The 23,064-nt window shown below is 39.2% G+C and overlaps 1 protein-coding gene across 1 annotated transcript; it reads right to left on the reverse strand.

Moving 5' to 3' along the window:
- Window positions 1–774: 774 nt before the first annotated feature.
- On the reverse strand, window positions 775–7,893 carry igsf8 (immunoglobulin superfamily, member 8). The gene is made up of 7 exons (XM_060868192.1): window positions 7,842–7,893; window positions 7,486–7,577; window positions 4,598–4,978; window positions 4,050–4,502; window positions 2,654–3,064; window positions 1,429–1,854; window positions 775–1,233 (listed from the first exon to the last, which is right to left on the reverse strand). Exons 2-7 carry the CDS (start codon window positions 7,565–7,567, stop codon window positions 1,100–1,102), a joined length of 1,887 nt encoding a protein of 628 aa, XP_060724175.1. The 5' UTR covers window positions 7,568–7,577; window positions 7,842–7,893; the 3' UTR covers window positions 775–1,099.
- Window positions 7,894–23,064: the final 15,171 nt, after the last annotated feature.

Below are 23,064 nucleotides of genomic sequence, written 5' to 3' on the forward strand. Positions count from 1 at the left end.
GAGTCTCTCTATTTCCAGCTGTGACTAGCGACAGTTTAAATGCTTTAATTGTACTGCTTTATTGCAGTATAAGCACCTATTAGCACCCATCATCTTTTCAGTAGTAGAAAATATAAATCATATTGATCAGCATTTTCACTCTTTTTGAAGTGGTCAAGTTTCTTTCTGTTAATTGAATTAATGTGATTTTACAGTTTCACTGCTAGTTTAACTCACTATATGACTAACTACTGTAGTGGCTTGGTTCTATTCGTTGAGTGGCTCCAAGCTGATTTCTAAATTATGGGGACACTACACAGTGTTTAGCTTATTCCACCCTCTGTAAACTAATTCCTATCATCAAGGCTTTGCTTAATTACAATACAGTGTGCATGAACTGTGTGTGGGCTTTGAGTGTGTAAGTACCCGGGATGGCTTATCTTTAACTCTGTAGAGATCCTTGCAACATTTCCTTAGTTTTCATTGTTTCATAAATAACATACAAATTATGGAGCAAAAAAAACATTTATGGCATGCTATACAGGATCACTACTGTATATATAGTTTCTTAAACTTATTACATCACCATTATATATATATATATATATATATATATATATATATATATATATATATATATATATATATATATATATATATATATAATTTGTGTGTGTGTGTGTGTATGTGTGTGTATATATATATATATATATATATATATATATATATATATATATATATATATATATATATATATATATATATATATATATATATATATATATATATACGCACACATACACACACACACACACACACAAATTAAATAAAAATATACAACAAAAAAAGGTCCATCCAGTTTGGATGCTGCATACTGGACAGGTTAAAGTTTATACTCAACACAATTAGGATAATTGTGGCTTCGAATTAAAGAACAAACTTAATGGCACACTTTAAATGTGTGAATTGATAATGTGACCCCAATCAGAGCTGTGTCTCACAACCATGCCAGCAGAAGTCTGTTCTTCAGTCAGTTACACTCAGTTATATTTATATTTCTTATCCATACAATTTCTTTTTTGGCCTGCCAGTAATCACTGCAGAGATGCCGGCCAGTTCCCTACTTCCTTCCGTGGGAGCGCTGCCTGGCAAGTCGCTTCATGAAACAGCATGTTACCATGGAGATGATGACCACTCCCACAAACAGGGCAGACGAGATTCCAACCACCAGTGGTATAAGGAGAAGGTCAGCAACTGGACAAAAAGTGACAGAAAATAAATGCAAGGAACAGGGCTTTCTTTTTTTTTTAAATAAAAGTTTCACAGTAAAAACAACAACAAAAAAGAAACTAATGCAAAATTTGAAAGAAGCAGTGTAGATACAGAAAGAGGAAGGAAAGATACAATGACATATGGTCTGTTTCTTTCTTTAGTTGCTGTATTTCTTACCTCGTGCATATAAATATACATGTGCCATGGCTGACTTTGTACTGGCACCTGTATTGTACCAGACTCCATGTGGGTCCTGGGCCCATACATCTGCCTGGCAATAGTAATCCCCTTGGTCTTCCTCGTGTGCTGAAAAAATGCGTAGTCTGTATGTTCCAGCAGAAATGCGGTCAACGCTCAATTCACTTCCATTACTGTAGAGATAAGACCTTCCATCATAGGTCAGTGTTGCAAGGATTCTTCCTTTGGTATTTTCTGGGGTCGTGTCTTCTTTCTGGTCCAGCTCCCGCTTCTTGTGCCACCACTCCACTTCCAACTGAGTGGGGCCTGTGGTCACCACAGAGACATTACAGAGCAAGGTGACGGTGCTTCCACGTTTCAGGAGTGGTCGACGTGGTAACTCGATGACTGCCAGCACACTCACCTCTGTGCCAACACACGGAGAACCAGAATTTTAATCTTTAAGTTTAAGAACTGTTTTCAGGACAATTACTAATGTAAACTAAACTAAATAAAACGTAAACTAATGTAAATGTTTTCTGTATATACTATTTAATTGAACATATTGATTATTGCTCTTATTGTTGCTCCTAAGTGGCACCACGGGACTCATTTACCAAACTGCATATGAACAGATTTACATGTAAATAAAGGTGGTAAAAATAGCAGAATTTATGTTACTTTTTTTTCTTAGAGGATGAAAGCTGATTTAGAAGTTGGCTTTGTAACAATATTAAAAGTAACAATATTTTTTGGACTGGACTTTTTAATTGGGCCTGAAGGACCACACTGAATTAGCTTTTCAGGTGCTATGAGACTGGATATGCTGCAAAATAATTTTTTGCATAGATAAAAATAATACATAGGCAAGTAAAAATATTGAAATTTCTGCCTAAGAAACAAGTCATTTACAGTTTTTTTTTACTTGACCTTTTCATGGAGTTTTGTGGGTGTCACCAAATGCAAATCAGCTGTCACATGCACATTTCAGCATTTATAAAAAAAAAATATGTTGTTCGCTATTGCTTATGCAAACATTTACATGCAAACATTTTCTACATTGTCCAATGTAGAAAAATGTTTTCTCTTATTTTCGCCAGGTTTTTTTGCTCTTTAAATTTGACCTTCCCCTAAATGTAACATTTCAAAAGATGAGATTATCATACATGTCAGATTTCCATATATTATCAGTAAAAGGTCAACATTTGTGCACTCAACCACTCACCTTTAGTTTTGAGGCTGACCATTACACCCTCAGACCTCTGTGTAAGTGTAGCAGGGCTGGAAGGTGCTGGACTAAGCTGCCCAGCGTACACACTCACAGCACAGCGGTATTGTCCAGCATCGGCCGGGTGGGCAGAAAAGCGTCGCAGAGAAAATCTCCCCTCTGCTCCCTTCTCCATGCTGCCACCTCCTCCACTACTGATGTCGTCGCCCCAACTCACCACTCCGTTGGGGCTCATGCGGGCCACCTCCACTTCCACCCCTCCTGCTGGCCCACGGCGCAACCACTGCACCAGCAGAGCTGAGCGATTCCACGGACCAGCTCCTGACACTACACACGTTAGGCTGAGAGGGGACCCGGTTTGCAGTGCCACCTCACCGACTGGCACTGTGCTCACAGACAGAGTATCCGCTGCAGCAAACAAGAAGTATTACCCGGGTGTAGTACAGCAAAGCTTATAACTCAAATTTGTGCCATGTTGCATATTGGTATAAATGACATGTCAAAGATGTGCTGTTGTCAGTGGTGCAATGATTTTATGACAATTCCACCATATGAATGGTTTTGCCTTACACATACATAAAGTTGTTTGTTACTTGCAAGTTGTATACACGGCATCACAGTTTCCCAAACTGATATTATAAGTAAGATTGTACTGAACTACCTTGTCTTTTAACCAAGGGACCTATAATCAGGTACCCTTTTAATAGCTCCAAGAAAATTCAAGACCTCCTTAGTATAGTTCTAAACTGTCCGCCCATTAAAACTATTGACATAGACATAATAACTTTGATAATGTTGGTGGCTTTCCACACTGTGACAAAATATAAAGAATCATGGACTCTGACTATATAACACTTTCACATAGCCCACTTTAAGAATCAGAGTTCTAAGCTGTGATTAATCTGCATGATGATGTAGTCACACTTCACCACGAGACAGGCACACTTTAGCTATGAAAATAAAGAAACAAACGTCTGTGCTTACAACTGTATATAGAAGTACAATAAACATTATGACATAAATCTGGTACTAAATATCAATATCAGGGTAAACACTGTTCCTGTAACTGTTCTGAATGAAAATGGATCATGTATTAGAACAGACTTGACATATAACCCAGTTACAGGCAGGATGCATTACTGAATAGCAGTATCATATCAGCACACTCAAACCAGGATCATATTGAAACTGAGAAAATGGAAAAAGTGCAAATGTCTTGATGCCATTCCCCCTTGGAAAGCTTTGCTTAATTTGATATTGAAAAGTCAGCTTTAAATGTATACAGCAGCAAAGGATTTAGACTAAACTGCTTGGGTTTTCTGAGCATTATTAGAAATGTATTTCTAAATGTAGTGAAAATCAGAATAAGAGGGTAAGTGTTGCGTCATCTCACCGATTGGTTGCACAGAGAGGTTTCCCAGTTCCATGGTTCTCTGGGCGATGCGTTCCCATTGGCCTGATGGGTCCAAGACCCACTGTGCCGCCTCACAGAAATAAGAACCAGAATCCTCCAAGGCCAGCACACTTATCTTCATAATGTAAAGGTCCTTCCCTTCATCTCCACTCCTCTTCTCCAGAGAAATCTCACCATTATTGTATCTCTTCTCATAAGAGCCTCCCCGGCCAGGGTTTACACGCAGGTCTCGGTCGATGGAGATGATTTCTTTTAAATTGTGGCCCAGAGAGCCAGAGCCTGTACTGCCTCGCATCCCAAAGGTGACTGACAAATGTGTGTGCTGTGCTGACTGGACAGAAGCAGCACATGTCAGCTGAAGGGCTGTGCCTTCTATGACAGGCCGGCCATTTAGAATGCGAGAGTGGGTTATCAGCAAAGTGTCTGCAATCACTGTAAGCAGTAAATAAAACAAAATATAAAAACTATATAACACAGGCGATATAAATGGCACAGGGAATGATCCATTTTTTATCCAGGTAATCTACCTTTGACGTCCACAGATGCACTGTAGCTGCCTTGGTACCGTAAGTCGGTGCTTGGTGTGTAACATTCGTATCGTCCCTGATCTTCTGGCCGAAGTCTCTGAATCACCAGTCTGGCCTTGTCACCTGAGTCCCTCTCCACCCGAACCTCACCTGAATTCACTCGTTCATGGAAAATGGCATAGGGAAAGCCCCTATCTCTAGTGGACACCACCCCGATCTGTATTTCCTTGGCAACCTCACGATATAAGAACCATTCAAAGTCTTGTGTTCTTGAACCTTCATAGCCTGAAACCATGCAGGGCAGAGACATGGGGAAACCTGCTACTCGGTACAATGGACCTGGTGGAAGAGTCACCTCACGGCACACAACACTCTGGAGCTCTGACAGATTGAGATAGAGGGGAAACACAGAGTGAATAAGTGGGAGAGATAAAGACAGAGGAAGATAAATATGTTATTGCACGATTTGCATATTCACTACAAAAGGGAACAGAAATTAAGCATTACGATTTATCGACACTCAATTTCTGTTTGGGTCTTAGGCCTGGTCCACACCAACAAGTGTAAATTCATTTATTTCATTTCATACAGTGGAGATCAAAATTAAAGTAACTTGATTGTTTAAAAATCATGTTTTACAAAATAACCAAGGAACTTCAATAAAAACCTTTATGTTGTGGAAAACAAAGTGACCAACATAAGAGAACAGTAAATACTGTAGCATGAAAGATTATGATTAAAATTGCTTCAGCTGACTTCAGCACACCTGCTGCCACACGTTTCTAACACTACTCTGGTGTGATCTTGGTCCACTCTTCTTCCAGTCTTTTCAGTCACATTTTGGTAACTATTCAGTAGTGTTTCTTTTCGTATAAGAGGCCAAATTCTGCTGCAGAAAACAACCATACCACTTCCTCCTCCACCTTTCACTGACTTCTTACGGTTCTACTTTGGGTTCAGCTGTTCCCCAGTTTGATGCCGAACATATTGTTTCCCATTGGACCCAAATAAATAAAACTTGCTCTCATCACTAAAGTGAACTTTGGACCAGTTCTCCTCTGTCCACACAACATGCTGAAAGTGTCATCGTTTAAGGGATGTTTTTGGCAGCAGGAGTCAGGCCTCTAATACAGCTATATGGTAGAGTGAATGCCATTTATCCTTCTGCAACATGCGGCTCCTTCTTTGCAAGCATCTCCTAATCAGCCCACAATTTTCATGCAAAGCGATACCCCCAACAACATGGGTATAGCAGTTCCTTAAGAACATTAAAATGATGAAATGGTTAGACCAGAGTCCTGAACTAAATCCCATTGAAAAGTTCCCAGATAACACCAGAGAAGAAATTAATGATGTCATGCAAAAGCAGATGTTCTGAAGTGAGCTGAAGCAAGGGCCTCCACATGTCCTACTAATTTTTGACAGCAGTAGTCCTAAAAAATTTTTTAGGTGTAATCTTTTGCGCTAATGTTCTCTAATTTTGAACACTGTGTTTTCGACAACATAATGGTTTTTGAAGTCCTTTGGTTATTTTATAAAACATCTATATGCTGTCAAACAACTAATATGCTGTCAAATTTTGAGTAATGAACGTGAACAATATTTCAGAGAAAAAAAAAGATCAACTATTCTATAATTTTGATCTCCAGTGTGGTTTATAAGGATGGGTTTTAAGATTAAACCGTCAAAAAATTACAGTGGAAGAAATTATGTAAAAATCATTTTATTGCTCATGGGAACATTTTGTGGAAATGGAGTGATATCAAGAAAAAAACCCAAACAGCCCACTGTAATATCACCCAAGGCAGTGTAAACCAGGCCTTTATCAAACCATTCCAAAATTAAAAAAAACATTCTGAGATCTTAAGTATGTGTTAAGTGTGAGTATTTACATATATATTTATGGCAAAACAAGGCTTAGAAAGTTCACCTAGCCTGCTTCTCAACTCTAAAGTTGTTTACTCAGTTTTAATGCTTTTGAGACTTAGCACCCAACTTGGCAAGCCTGTTCACACCAGTACACTAGTAACCTGTTTGTGTCAGTTTTTACCCGGGAACAATAATTCACCAATGTACTTTAATACATGACCAAACCACTTGACTCGTGCAATATAAAGCAGTATAACCACAATGTGGGATACTGTCTCTTGTTTTACTCTTGTCATACTGCTATATGATTTAATTATCCAAATAAAAAACTAAGTTCCTCACAACTGAACTTCATTAAAAGGTAAAATCCAAATGTCTGATTATGCCCTAAGCGTTTCCTTTAACTTCCCCCTTTACCGATGACTCACATTAACCCAAATGTACACACAGGTCTGTTCACACGCCGTCATGAGCAGCTACGCCTTATTTGGGAACGCGGCCGTCTGCGCATGCGCACACTTCACTGAACCTGTTCCTGTAATTACATGGGATCTGGATGGAACATTACCTGAAAAACTAGACTGGTGGTCGTGTGTGTGTGTAATGTGTTTGTGATAATATGCACCGTGTGTCGTGCTGGATCAGGTTTTCCCCCCAGCTTCACTCCTACAAACCTCACCGTGTAGATTATCCAAACCTGGAGCCAATCAGGATACAGGAATATGGTCAGGATGCTAAGCGGATCATGACATAAATAAATGTGACCACTAGGGGCGTGTGACAGAAAATCATGTAGCTGGTCTACACACACATATACATATATATACACATAGAGTATATGTGTGATTATAACTCGTGTAATAACCTGCACGTTCAGATTTGAGCAACACAGTAAAATCCCCCAGTGTTTGGTTTTAGATTAATGTTTGTTTTATATGATAAGACGTTACACGGCTCTGTTAGCACGTTTTCGCTAAAGATTAGTAGTGTATAAAAGGTTGTAAAATCATATCACTTACCCCACAGCACAGCAATCAGGACTATTCTCCACCACCGTGCCATCCTGCTTCCCGGTATTCCCAGCATTCCCAGTATTCCCATTCACGCCCAACTGGTTTTCACAGCGAAACACATTGTTTATTCTACATTAACGTGTGGTTAGATCGCATACACATACAACACTAAATTAACGCGCTAGGCTGCTAAAACAACTCATATTTACATAAACAGCTACCTATATACAGATAAATAACCGTTAAGCTCAATATCGCCCAAACACAATCAAGTCACAGCGTGTATACTTATGATCCAGTATATTAATATTTAGAGTCTACATGATAAAATCCTATAAAGTGTGTTAATATTGCCCGTTTACTTCAACGGCCAGTTTGTCTTCTCCGGCTGTGGGCGGGTTCCACTCGAATTGCTGTGCCTACAATGCTATCGGTCATCAGATAAATGACAGTAGACTTAACCAATGGGAATCAAAGGTGATGACGCTACCGCCGCGGCTAGCCAATTGAAAATCAATTGCGTTTCATTCAGCACTTTTCAGCGGGCTTATAACCACGCCTACATTCACTGTACAGTCTGAACCGAGAACTTAATTGTTATAAAATTGTTATAATGCAGAAGCCAAGGACATAAAAAACTCAACAAAAAAAATTTATGAAACTTAATTAACCTATATACGGTTATTATCTTCAGTTTAATCTTGGTGTGTGCTGAAAAAAGAAACCTATTGTTCAAAAGTCAAACAAACAAATAAGCAAGCAAACAAACAAACAAACCTGCACGAGTGGGCTCTACTGTATTTCAAAAACTCACTAAATTGTGGGGACTCCTGCCTTTCACTACCACAGGACTCTCAAGTTTTGAAGACAGGCAAGCGTGACATTCTCCTTCTGTCCCTCAGATAGGGCATATCATCATGGATGAGGGCTCATCACCTGAAACTCAATCCCAGCAAAACTGAACTGCTGGTCATCCCAGCTATTTCATCTTCAGGTCAGAATCTTGCTGATCTCCCATTTGGCCACTGTTTGCACCCTTGAGGTAACAATGTGACACGTTTCTGTTCTCTACAACATCAGAAGGATTTGTCCATTTTTATTAACACAGGCTGCTCAGGTGCTTCTTCAGTCTCTTGTCATTTCAAGACTGGACTATTGCAACTCTCTGCTAGCAAGGTTACCTCTGCATTTCGTCCTCTGATTCAAATTGAAACTGCGTGAATTGTTTCATATTGTTGAAGTTCTCACACACCACACCACTACTGCGCTCCCCTACAGGCTCCCGGTAGCTGTATCAGTTTCAATACATTATGCATTATGCATAATACATTACTTCAAAGCTCTTGTCACATCTTGCACTGCACCACACTCCGTTGGATCTAATAGCACTGCTCGACTGGCCCTACCATCTCTCAGGGTAAGAGGTAGGTATACAGCAAGACTTCTGTTCTGACACTGAGGTGGTGGAAAGAACTTCCACTAGATGTCCAAACAGCTGAATCACTGTCTATCTTCAAACAATGGGTGAAGACCTACCTCTTCCTGAAACACTTAAACTAGTGCTTACTTTCCCTGTTTTGTTTTGTTTTTATGAATATAAATTGTGCTACAATTCCTCCCAACAGAGTTTTAAGTTGATGGAATCATTATTTTGTCACTTAGTGAACCAGTGGTGATGTATTCATTGATACTTTAAAGCCCTTTTGGATGTTGCTCTGGATAAGGGTGTCTGCCAAATGCCGTAAATGTAAATGTTAATGTAAATCAAGTGGCACACTTTCGGTATCCTTGTCAGAGTAAATATAGGTTTCAGTGAGACCATTTCCTCTAAGGACACATTTACATTCTCACTCACACCTAGGTCAAGTCATCTTAGCCAATCTACCTAATAATATATTTTTAGGAGGAAACCAGAAAACTGAAATGAAACACATGCAGGAGGGATAGGGAGAACATACAGACCTCAGTAATGACAAGAAGTTTCAAGCTCGGGATCAAAATGGAGAAACGGTTCTATGAGGTTTCTGTCATCATCAGAGAAGTGGTTTTCATGTGTTTAATGCAAGCACATGATGGGTCTTATGTTGTTTTGCTGGCATAGGTCTATTTTGGTTGTGTGCAAAGCAGGTTTTTCTCTATTTGCAGTTTTGTGATCATAAATGAATGCATAGGGCATCATATAGGAGCGTCATCACAGAGCTGAGCATTACCACCTCATTATAGGGTCCTCAGTCCAATAGGGTTATGGTCATGATAAGTCTGTGTGCATGCTTTGTGTTTCTGTGCATGATACTCTAATGTTAAGTGGGCCAGGGCATTCTAATGAATACAGAAACCACGCCTGGTGCTGCCTGTTTAATCAGTTGATCTTAGCTTCAAGTAGACAATCAGGCTAGTTTGAATGAAAACCAGCACCCACACCAGCCCTGTTCTGTTCAGATTTCACATACTGATACCAAAGATCCTTTCAACACACTGAGTAGTCAACTATCTGACTATAGCATTCAAGTATGGAAGAGTCATAATCACAGTATTCTGTCACCTTGAAAACATTGTTTCTCTTTTGAATAACGTTGAGAACGTTTCTTCCTTATGCTGTTTCAGGAAGTTTTTCCTTGTCACTTTCACCTCTGGCTTGCCCATTAGGAGTCTAAATTTAAATATATGTCCAGATTTCTGTAAAGCAGCTTTATGAAAGTACAATAAAAATCCAATTGTATAGAATAGAATTAAACTAATAGTAAGTGCAATAAAGCAGATAAAGTGAAAATAATGCATTGAACTGACAAGGGTGGAGTGGCACAAAAAGAAGGTGTAACTATGCAGTAGGAGTTTAAAAATATTTATTCATTTCTCTGAAGCAATGCCTCCTAAGGCCCCATATTAATCTACACTCAGGAATAAAAGATAAGATTTAAATAAATATTCAAAATTTATGTTACGTTATTTCAAAATAAATTGGCAACAATACACTAACCTAATGCAGTTAATAGATCTATAATGAATAATAAAAAACTCTTTTTTTAACTAGCTGTTAAATTTACACCAGTTGATTTAAACTTACATCAGAATTAAGACTCGAAGAAGAAACACGGTAATATTTTATTACAAATTACTGTGTGTACTAATGTGTGTTACTGTATGTTTATTTTCATAATAGTCAGCATTAACAGTGTTTTAGGAGTGTTTTTAGGAGTGTTTTAATAGAGTGAATTCAGGCAATTTGTGACAGTTTAACTTAACAGCATTTAATTTCTGTATGTTACTGAGCTCTTGCTGTGGAAATATGTGATACAAATAACACAACAGTATTTATGTGACAGTATATACAGTAAGTCGGTGTGATTAGCACAAAATTGGAAGTTGACCCCAAATATATTGATGGAAAAATAACATGTACTTTGATTAGGTTATTTATTTATTTATTTATTTAATATTGTAAAATCACTAGTTCAGAATTTTATGACACATATATATGCATAAAGTGTATCAATTACAAAGTGTATAAATTGAATCATTTCCAAATATTTAAAACAATTATCTACCAGCCTTATGTGCTGTGATCACAAAAACAATATTTTAAATGTCAAATAATATTATCCTTTCAAAACACAAGGCTGTTAATCAGGGTGAAATTGTGTAATAAGTTATACTACAGGATCACACTAAAGTGTTTTTGATGACTAACATTTTTGTAAGACAATAAGTTCTACTCCTGTCACAGACTACCTGGGCAAAGACACATTCAAATTAAACAGTTGAAGAGTTCACCTTGACTTTTTGCAGTCTTCAACTGTCCAGTGTGAGTGAGTCTGTGTCTGTGAGACCCAGAGACTGTGATTATTTTAGTTAATGTAGACATTCTATCAGCTCAGACAAGGCTGGGTATTCTCCTCTGATCTTTCTTATCAACAAGGTGTTTCAGCCTGCAGGCCTTTTGCAGATAGGATGCTTTGTGTTTATTGCATTATTTTGTGTGACTGAATGAGAGTGTGTGTGTGTGCCCTGTGATGGGTTGGCACTCTGTCCAGGGTGTATCCTGCCTTGATGCCCAATGACGCCTGAGATAGGCACAGGCTCCCCGTGACCCGAGGTAGTTCGGATAAGCGGTAGAAAATGAATGAATGAATAAATGAATACTTTCGCCACCTGACTGAAAGACTGGTTAACTGCATATTGATTTTATTTTTTACAGAAGTATGAATGATGTTGATGTGTTTAAATGTGTGTGGTGTTGGGAGAATGTTTTGTGCTCTGTTGAGGAAAATGAACCAAACTTTGCACTAGAGTTAAACTATTCACCCATGTTTTACTCAATGTAGAAACCATCTTAACATTTATTTATTTATTAAGTCACCATGAATTTTTATGATATGTGACTTGCTTAAATAAAGTGTTGTAAAAGTCAAAAATCTCTCTCTCTCTCTCTCTCTCTCTCTCTCTCTCTCTCTCTCTCTCTCTCTCTCTGTGTATCTCTCTGTGTCTCTCTCTGTATCTCTCTGTGTCTCTCTCTGTATCTCTCTGTGTCTCTCTCTGTATCTCATTTCTCTCTCTCTCTCTCTCTCTCTCTCTCTCTCTCTCTCATTTCTCTCTCCTCTCTCCCTCTCTCTCTCTCTGTATCTCTCTGTGTCTCTCTCTGTAACTCTCTCTCTCTCTGTATCTCTCTTTATCTCTCTGTATAATTTAATTGCTACATTGATATTACAAGTAAAGTAAAGTAAATAAATCACAGAGACAGACAGAAAGAAAGAAAGAAAGAAAGAAAGAAAGGATGAAAGAAAGAAAGAAAGAAAGAAAGAAAGAAAGAAAGAAAGAAGTGGAAAGCTGCACTGTCATTTGTTTTTGGCAGTATCTCTACTGTGCCAATGGCATCAGAGAAAAAAGACTCATATATGATTTCTTCCCTTGCATCTGCTTTCTTTCTCTAACAAGTGTACTGCAGAGATGGAAACGTCCAAAACATTATAGCAGAATTGCTCTAAACTGTCTCTCTCCCAGTGTTCCCATTTTTTAAATTGCTGAAAGATAAGAGCATAACTAATCTACTCTCTCAAGTTAAATCAAGTCAAGAAGCTTTTATTGAATTTTATTTAACCATTTATAGTCTAGACACAGTACACAGTAAAATTGAAAAAGTACATGCAGTAGTTCTACTAGTGCTACATAAAGTGCATGTGTGCAAACAGTTCAATACAATACAGTACACTTGATAAGAGACAGTGCAGTGCTGTCCAGTACACAATACTCTTTATCTCTGGTGTGATGCTGGTGCCTGAATCGGACTCCATTTTTCCGTTCAAACCTGCCCAGATTCTCATGAAACTTCTACTTGGAACGTCTGCATTTGAGATTTACTCTTTGTTGCATTGGATGGATCCACATACATAAATCAGCTAATAACTGTTCCTACCCCTGAAAAGGGCAAGGCTTTCATAATGTCTGTGAGCTTGGGGAGACCACTGGACATTGCATAACAGTCCTTTATCCCACATCAAGTTATCTAGCCTGATAGCAAGGGAGATAAGCTTCTCCAAATCAGTGAGTAAGTGGGACTGTCAGGCAACCTTCATTTGTACCTTCATTTGTACAAGCTGCTTGTGTAAATCAGTGAAGAGGGCAAAAGCAATATCGCAACATCTACAGTTGAAACCAGATATTTACATACACTTCAGAAAAAAAGACAAAAACTTATTTCTTTACTGTCATACATTAAATCAGAGTAAACTTTTTCTGTTTTAAATCAATAAATATTAACATATTTTTTGCATTTGTTAAATGTCAATATCAAGCGAGGGAGATTTTTATGTATTTTTATTATCACTTTCATACTTTCAAAGTCAGAAGTATACATACACTTCCTTAGTATTTGGTGGAATTACCCCGAAACTGTTTCACTTGGGCCAAACGTTTTGGGTATCCTTCCACAAGCTTTCTACAATAGTTTGCTGGAATTTTGGCCCTCCCCTATTAACAGAACTGGTGTAACTGGGTCAGGTTTGTAGGCCTTCTTGCTCGCACTCGCCTTTTCAGTGCCGCCCACAAATTTTCTATGGGATTGAGATCAGGGCTTTGTGATGGCCACTCCAATACCTTGACTTTGTTGTCCTTAAGCCACTTTATAACTAATTTGGAGGTATGCTTGGGGTCATTGTCCATTTGGAAGACCCATTTGCACCCAAGCTTTAACTTCCTGGCTGATGTCTTCAGATGTTGCTTTAATATATCCACATAATTTTCTTTTCTCATGATGCCATGTATTTTGTAAAGTGCACCAGTCCCTTCTGCAGTAATGCAGCCCCACAACATTATACTACCACCCCCATACTTCACAGTTGGGATGGGGTTCTGAGGCTTCAAAGCTTCACCCTTTTTCCTCCAAATATACCGTTTATCATTATGGCCGAACAGTTCAATTTTTGTTTCGTCAGACCACAGGACATGTCTCCAGAAATTAAGATTCTTTTTCCCCCATGTGCAGTTGCAAACTGTAGTCTGGCTTTTTTATGGTGGTTTTGAAGTAATGGCTTTCTCCTCCCAGAGTAACCTTTCAGCTCATGGCGGTACAGTATTCGTTTTACTGTGGATAATGACACTGTCTTACCAGTTTCAGCCAGCATCTTCACAAGATCTTTTGCTGTAGTCCTGGGGTTGATTCGCACATTTCGCACCAGAATACGTTCCTCTCTGGGACTCAGAATCCGTCTCTTTCCTGAGCGGTATGATGGTTGTACATTCCCATGTTTTTTATACTTGCGTATTATCGTCTGAATGGATGAACGTGGGACCTTCAGGCATCTGGAAATCAGAATCAGAATCAGAATCAGAAAGGTCTTTATTGCCAAGTATGTTTCCACATACGAGGAATTTTTTCTAGTACAGGAGCTCCACAGTGTAAACATATAGCAATGCAATTGCACCTAAGGATGAGCCACACTTGTGGAGGTCAACAATTCTTTTTCTGATGTCTTGGTGGATTTCTCTTGATTTTCCCATGATGTCAAAGAAAGAGGCTCTGTGTTTGAGTTGTGCCTTTATATGCATCCACAGGTGTGCCACCAATTAACTCAAATGGAATCAATTAACCTATCAGAAGCTTCTTAAACTCAGAAAGGAATCATCAGGAGTTTTATTTTGTTTAAAGGCACGATAAACTTGTATTTATAGTGTATGTATACTTCTGACTTTGATGAAAGTGATAATAAAAATACATAAAAATTCTCCCTCGCGCGATTCTAACACTTAACAAATGCAAAAAATATGTTAATATTTATTGATTTTAAACAGAAAAAGTTTACTCTGATTTAATGTATGACAGTAAACAAATAAAATTCTTTTTTTCTGAAGTGTATGTAAATATCTGGTTTCAACTGTAAGGTCAGACATACTGTGGATACTAATGTGCGAGTAAAGAATTTCTAAAACACTTACAGGGAAACAAACAAACAAACAAAAAATAAACAAAAAATCAACTCGAACTATGCAATTATGATCTATGAATTATGATTTTATTAGTGCCTCAAAAAATCACCAAAACACCTAGAAGGAGACTTGTTTACACAATCCTTTATACTGCATATTGCACAAACAACTGCACATATCTACATGTTATTCAAAATATTCGCATCAATTGTACTGTTGTTGTCTGTAAATTCTGCTCTATGTAAATTCTATTTTTATGCCATGGGCTGTCGAAAATAAAAGCATTTCATTGCACGTTCTGTATATGAGCTGTACATTCTAGGTTCCAGGGTGGGGTAAATACTTATGTAAGTCACTGTACTTTATTATACAGTGGTATGTAAAAAGTAGTTCCCTCCTTTTGAATTTTTTCCATGATTTTTAAATTTTTGCCACACTTCATTGTTTCATGTCAATCAAATGTAATATAAAACAAGAAAAATCTGAGTAGTCTAAGTTTATTCAAAGAAAGAAAATGGTTATCCAACATCAGCTGGTGCCTCACATCAACTGATTCCCCTTTAGTTACTCAATCAGCCAATTATTCATTCATTCATTCATTCATTTTCTACGGGGTCACGGGGAGCCTGTGCCTATCTCAGGCGTCATCGGGCATCAAGGCAGGATACACCCTGGACGGAGTGCCAACCCATCGCAGGGCACACACACACACTCTCATTCACTCACGCAATCACACACTACGGACAATTTTCCAGAGATGCCAATCAACCTACCATGCATGTCTTTGGACCGGGGGAGGAAACCGGAGTACCCGGAGGAAACCCCCGAGGCACGGGGAGAACATGCAAACTCCACACACACAAGGCGGAGGCGGGAATCGAACCCCCAACCCTGGAGGTGTGAGGCGAACGTGCTAACCACTAAGCCACCGTGCCCCCTTCAATCAATCAGCCAATTAATTATATTTAATTCAAGTCAAGTCAAGAAGCTTTTTATTGTCATTTCAACCATATATAGCTGTTGCAGTACACAGTGAAATGAGACAACGTTTCTCCAGGATCGTTTTTATGCTACATAAAACAAAGACAGCGCTAAGGACTTAGTAAGTTAGTCCTAGCCACATAAAGGGCATCTGTGCAACCTGGTGCAAACAGTGTGAGACAAAAAACACAAGAGACATTACACAAAAGACAATACACAAAAACAGTGCCGACCAGTGTAAATACTGCATGTTCAGTCAATATTGCGTGTGCAGAAATACTGGAATGAACCCATTAGTATTATAGCAGCAGTTACATGAGGTATTGTAAAGTATTGTGCAAAACAGCAATCAACTGAAATGTGAGACAGCATGGGCAAAGAGCAAAAACAGTGTGCAAAACAACATGTAAACAGTTTGATGCATGTATAATTAAATTAGGCTCAATTAGATTAGACACACCCAAGCTTGATTACTGCCATCCCTGTTGAATCTAAACACTGTGTAAACCTTTTCAGCAATGTGAAGTCTCAGAGGCATATGGCAGGCTTTGTGACTTCAACAAAATCACTGTCGAAGCCATTATCTCTAAATCGAGTAAACTTCTAACTGTGGAGAATCTTTCTAGAATGATGTTGGATTATCTTTTTTGACATACTGTGGGCTAAAACTAAATGTGTGGATTGGTGACGTTTTATGTTATAAACTTCTACAACCTTGTAGAAACATCTCTACACCACTATTACACCATCTTTGCATCAGTGGGAAGCTACAGGGAATGGCAAAAACATGGACATGGATAAGAGCCAGCCCATCATCCAATCCGAAAGGGTATTTTGAGAATATTCCGCTCTCAATGCTGCCATCTAGTGAGCAAATTCTCGAATTTGAAAATTTGAGATTTTCAAATTCAGGGGAAAGTAAAGGTTCCGTAACAGACAAATAGACCCGACTCTTGAATAATTTGATTGAGATGCTATAAAAATAAGAATGTACTTTATCTTAGTGTATACTTCATGTAGGCTGATAAATATCATCCTACTACGACATACAATGTCATTCAAATGAAGCACAACAGAGGGCTCTGTTAACAAATGCTCTGATAACAAAAAGAATCATTCTAAAAAACAAAAACAAAACAAAAAAAAAACAACAACAAAATTACACGCAATCATTAAAATTTTCACTGCAACAGGAAATATATTTTTGCCTAAAAAACAAACAAACGAAACAACGAAAACAAAAACAACACATTCTCATCAGAAATCATTTTTAAACCATAGTATTTTGTCCAAAACATGTAACATCACCATCCATGCATAAGGATTGCACAACTTCACCATCCATGCTCGACTTGCATAAGGAACACGTGTACACTTGCACATACATGCAATTAGTCAAACATGTCTTCACATATAATATAGCAGACAATGGTTGAGAGCTTTGGTCAACGTTCACAAATCCATCAAAAATCAGAATGGAGTACAGTCCATTCTCAGTACAACACTCAGTACAAGCCCACCAAAGCCGTAACAGGAACCTGGTGTGGTTTTCTGCTGTTGTAGTCTATCCACCTCAAGATTTCATATGTTGTGCATTCTGGGATGCTTTTCTGCTCACTGTGGTTGTGAAGGCTGGTTATTTGAGTTATTGTAGCTTGAAACATTCTGGTCATTCTTCTCTGAACGCGCTTCAACAAAGAATTTCAACCTACTGAATCGTCTCCATTACCAATCTGGGTAAATTCTATAGACAATTGTGCGTGAAAATCCCAGATCAGCAGTTTCTGAAATACTGTCAAAGTCACTGAAATCACATTTTCCCACATTCTAATGTTGATGTAACATTAACTGAAGCTCTTGCTGTTGCCACATGGATGGCTAATTGAATTATGAATAAGATCATATTGACATGTCTAAGAGGTTCAGTGCCGTCATTCTCAAGGTATCACAAGGTCTTAATTATAAGAGTGCTTTTTTTTACATTTGAAAATGGGTGTTTTGTAGAACTATTTATACAGTTTACAGTTTATACAGTTTACTTTAATAATTGATAACATTGTTACTTGAATTTATGGAATGCACCAGTATGTTTGAGCTTAAAATACTGCTTATAACATGTATTTTTTTATGTATCAGTGTTTTCCCATTTTCATGAATACGTATTGAGGGCATTGCATTTTAAATAAATTGAATTGCTCCATATTAGAATTACAACTTTAATTACAACAAGCTGATCTGTTTTTGATTCACACTGCATTACATTGACATAAATCTATGGGTGTATCATTAATATCTATTCTTCATTTGTAATGTAGCTGTAATGAAGCTCAGTGTTTTCCATATACTTCATATTGAAATGCTGTCTTTTGACTACATAAGAACATCAGCACCCAGAAACCACTTTGCATACTTATGTCCTGTTGTTTCTGTAGGCCACAGTCGTCTGTTCCTGTGTCCCCTGTGTGCACCATTTACTCATGCAGTCATACTTATGCTTTCAATCTGATGACTCGGTGAAAACACTCAATGTCTTTTGGGAATTATGAATGTAGCTGCCACTGCTGAATGACTTGCTCTTCGAACCACCGCTTTGGGCAGGATATTTCATCAGCTCTCCATTCAGTGCTACACACACACACACACACACACACACACACACACGTGTGCACGCAAGCATCGTTTGTTTCCTCTTGACTTGGCCCTCGTCTGTAGATTCGATTCTGCGGCTTCGCGCTGCAGCCAAAATCATCAGCAGATTCTGGGTATCTTATAAGAAATGGAGTAAAGTTATATGAACAATTTTTTCCTTCCCCCCCGCTCCCGCTCCCCGATCCGCCGTGTTTCCTTTTTTGTGTGTGTTTTGATCCGGGCTCTCGCGGCGGGCTGCACTGCGGTGAGGCCCGGACTGGAGTGGCGCTGCCGGCGTGTTATTTTTGGCGGCAGCGGCGGTTGGTGGCTCTCGGGGAAGATGGAGTGCAGCTCTATGGCTCCAAAACCCAGGAGCCTGTTTAAGGGATTTCTCGTCCCAGAGACAATCACTCTGTAATGATCAGAGTCATTATGTGCTCGCGCTAAACGTAGGTCGAGCTCCGAACGCCGGGTTAATTGCAGCGGCACTGGAGAAGGCGGCTGATTACTATGGAGACTCACACAGGATAAGCGAGTCCAAATAAAATCCCATTAAAAGCTGCAAAACACACACACACACACACACACACACACACACACACACACACACACACACACACACACACACACACACAAACACACAGACGCACGCACAGAAACACACACATACACACGCACAGAGACGCACACACACGCACACACACACGCAGATGGATACGCAGTTGGATGTATTTGCAACATTTCGTATCTAGTCATACAAACTTTTAAATCACTTGAACTTCACGTGTGATTTAAATGGCCACTTGTGGGTTTTAGACATCTTTCAACTTTTCCGTACTTTTCATTCAAATGTAGGCCTAGGACATTGTTTGTTTGTTTGTTTTTAGTTTCAGTTTTTTCTGCAATTCATTTATTTTTTATAGGTATATGTTAACTTTCCAAGAGGCGTTTATTTTCATTTTTCCATCTGATTTCCACAAGATTCATTTACTTTCACATACTGATTCTTCCAGAAGAGCTGCACCACTGGTTGGACAGTTAAGTGACATGGAGGAGAATGGTAGCCTGGAAGTCCACTGGCAGCCAGTGGGTGAAATATAGAGCGGTTTTTGTTAAAAAAAAAAAAAACAAAACAAAAAAAACCCATAATGAATACTGTTTTAGAAGCAGAACAGTCAACACAGTGAGCACAACACAACCAGCACTCCATTTACAAACTTTATTCGAAGCCATAAAAATAATCTAATTAAATGATTTAAAAGACGTGGGTCTGGACGACTTATCACATGCGCACTGGTTTTCTATGGGGTTAGAGCGTCATTCAGGTGAAAATAAAGGCCACCGTTTCTTCACTGAAGATGATTCAACAGGATGAGAAATGCACAAGATACCCATAAGTGTTTATTTGGAATTTCCAGAAAATGCGCTCTGAAATTCATCAGTGTTTTGATGTGAATGAACGTTTTATAAACTATTCACGTGTCCAAGACTGGAGGTGTTAATCCATCACTGGGGTTTATGCTGCATATTCTTTTTACTCAAAGGGGGAGAAGTATTTAAAATAAACACAAAGCTTGTGGTTTCTCGTTCAGTCTTACAGCGCACATCGACCATGTCAGCTGTCTGAGTTGAGGCTCCTTCTCTTTATTAGGAGCACCAGTGGGTTTTGTGCAGCGTAAGACATTTTTCCTCTTCCCATTACTACACATCATCCACAAGACTCCAAGAGGTTCTTTAACAATTTTTGGTCACAATTAAGTAGAATAAAACGATGCTAGTTCATACTGTTTATTTTCAGCGCTGAACACGTGTAATGATGGTTGTATGCTCGTGTGCGTCAGTGTGTGCGGAGTGGCAAATTTGCGTGTGTTTGGATGCCTGAGTGCGTGTGCGTGTGTGTATATGCATGTGTGTGCGTGTGTTTGTGCTCACCCACAAAGATATTTCAATTTGGGCAGGATATTAAAGAAGCATGGAGTGGCAGTAGCCCGGTGTCTGCCAATAGCTTGGTTTGGGGGTGTTGCGGCCGTGACTGTAGGGGGGAGGAAGGGGGGAGCGGCTCATGGTCAGAGCCCCCGCCGGACACACTGGCGCCTCTTTCTGGAGGACTTCTGAACCACCACACACTCCTCCGCCAGAACCCTGCCAGCCCTCTGGAAACCCAACTCAAATCACTCACTTTTAACATCTCTCTCTCTCTCTCTCTCTCTCTCTCTCTCTCTCTCTCTCTCTCTCTCTCTCTCTCTCTCCCATTCCTCGATGTTCAGTAAATCTTATTTCCATTTTATTCACTTCTGTAGGCCATATTGTATGTAGCTCTGCTGCAATTTAATATATAACTGACTCTCAACCGAGATATTTTATTTCCATGTCTTTATTACTGATTACATTTATCTGGGGATGCAAAACAAAAAACAGTTTCTTTCTTTCCTTTCTTTAATTTATATTTTTTTTTAGCTTTAGGCCATATTTACCAGAAAAAAAACTGTGACATAATTAATGAAGAAAAAAAGCATGTGACATCATTGACATAAGGATGAAACTCTTTGGCAATTCATCATGATGACAGCATACCACAATCACCCCTTAATTCCCTGTCAACTCTTATTTAAAATAGCACTATGTTCTACTATTCTGTATTTTATACAATCAGTAAACAGCAGAATTGTGAATTTAAGGAATTAAGAAGAGGATGTCTATTTTGAAGTGTCACAGCTCATTTCCTAAGCTTCCCTTTTTTTTCCTGGAAGCAATTTGTCATCCGGGGGACATTTAATAGGGAACATATTATCTTTTTACAGGGATATGGAGCCTGCCACAGCCTGCCCACAGTTCCTATAAACAGAATTGGTCCATTTAGTGGTGTGTTTGATACATTTCAGAGCAGAAAGGAACTCACTAACAGAAAGAGACCTATAAAGGCTGCTATGAAAACCCTAGATAAGTATTGCTAAGCACCACCCGCTTGCCAATGCAGTTAACTTAAATAGACTAATGATGATCAATCTTATGTCTCTTTGTGGGGATGAAATGCTCTTTCCTTTTTCTTCATCAGTGACCATCTGACCTTTCCTGACCTCTTGCAGTTGTTCAGGTCACTGATTTCTCATCTTTTTCCCACCAGATACTTGTTAACCCTCCCAGCCAGAACCCCCAACCCCCCCCATCTCACTCCCTTCCTCTAATACAGCCTGAAGGCAAAGGCTACCTACACTCACACCTAAGTTTTTCTGTTGGCATGCATCACTCCCTCTCTTCAGGGCATGAGGAGGATTTATCACCTAATGCAAAGTCAATAGTTAAGGAAGGTCCATTGTTCCCCCTCTTCCCCACTGTAAATGCAAAGTGTGGCTATTCACATGTTTCAGTGAGTTCAAATAAGCTTTGTTTTAGGAGCCTTTTGGGGAATGGTTGTGCCTAGGGTTCGGGCACAACCTGATTGAAACCAGACAGTCTTTTTCAAGCCTCTCTTTTGCCTCTCTTTTTTACCCACTGTCTTGTCTCCATCTCCACTGAGTTCTATCCCTATGTATATTTATCTTTTTACTGGCTCACTTGAGGCACAGCTCTCTCCTATTTTTTTAAGGTTTTCGAACATAAAATTTTAAAAATAAAACCAGGTTACCACCACCACAGGGGAGTATAAAAAGACAAAAATAATAGTCATGCTAGAGTGAAAAGCCACGGACCCTCCCCTACCCCCCATATCCCCCAAAAGACACATACACACACGCGCGTGTACACACCCCACCCAAACCCTCCGCCTGGGTCTTAAAAGTTGTGGACTCGACCACACGCCCACTTCAGACCTCCATAAACATGTCAGACCCTGATGACAGACTCGGCCCCGGACCAGCTGACCTCAACTTTAGCTCATTAGAGTCAGTAAATTAGAACCATACAGCCAGGGGAAGAGGGGAGGAGAGGTGCGGGAGGGAAGCACACTGTCACAAGAGCAGAATGTGTGTATGTGTGTGTGTCATGGTACCGTGCATGTGGTTCTCTTAGAGTTTATACCTTATAAGTTGTGATTTACTATCAAATTTAACACATGTAAACCTACGCTGGTTCAAAGCATACATCAACATGCAACTGGTTGGTTTTCCTGACATACTCAGTCATCACTGATCACATCAACATACATACAAAATCTTTAGCCAATGTTTAGATAAATTAGATTTAGGCTCAGTGGGGGATAACTTTTCAGAAGCATTGTGCAGTGACTCATTACAAAAGAAAACCTGATTCCTTTATCTCAATTCTCCACTGAATTGCAACAGAGCTCCCTGTATTTGGATTCCTGCAAACATTAGCACCAGAAAATTTTGTATTTGGTTTTTGAAGTCTGTTGCTAACTCACTGCCACATGGGCAACCCGCAATTCTGTAAACAGTATAGTGACCCAGCTTCCCTCTCTCCCTCCTCCTCCTCCTCCTCCTCCTCCTCCCCCTCCCATTTTCTTTCTTCTCTCTCTTCCCTTCTCTTCTCTTCTGTAGTGTCTTCCATTGCCCAGCCTGTAGCAGTGCTGTGGAGTAATTGTCCAGTAGCAGGGTTGGT

The sequence above is a fragment of the Tachysurus vachellii genome, chromosome 4 (genome assembly GCF_030014155.1).
Source record: "Tachysurus vachellii isolate PV-2020 chromosome 4, HZAU_Pvac_v1, whole genome shotgun sequence".
Classification (NCBI taxonomy): domain Eukaryota; kingdom Metazoa; phylum Chordata; class Actinopteri; order Siluriformes; family Bagridae; genus Tachysurus; species Tachysurus vachellii.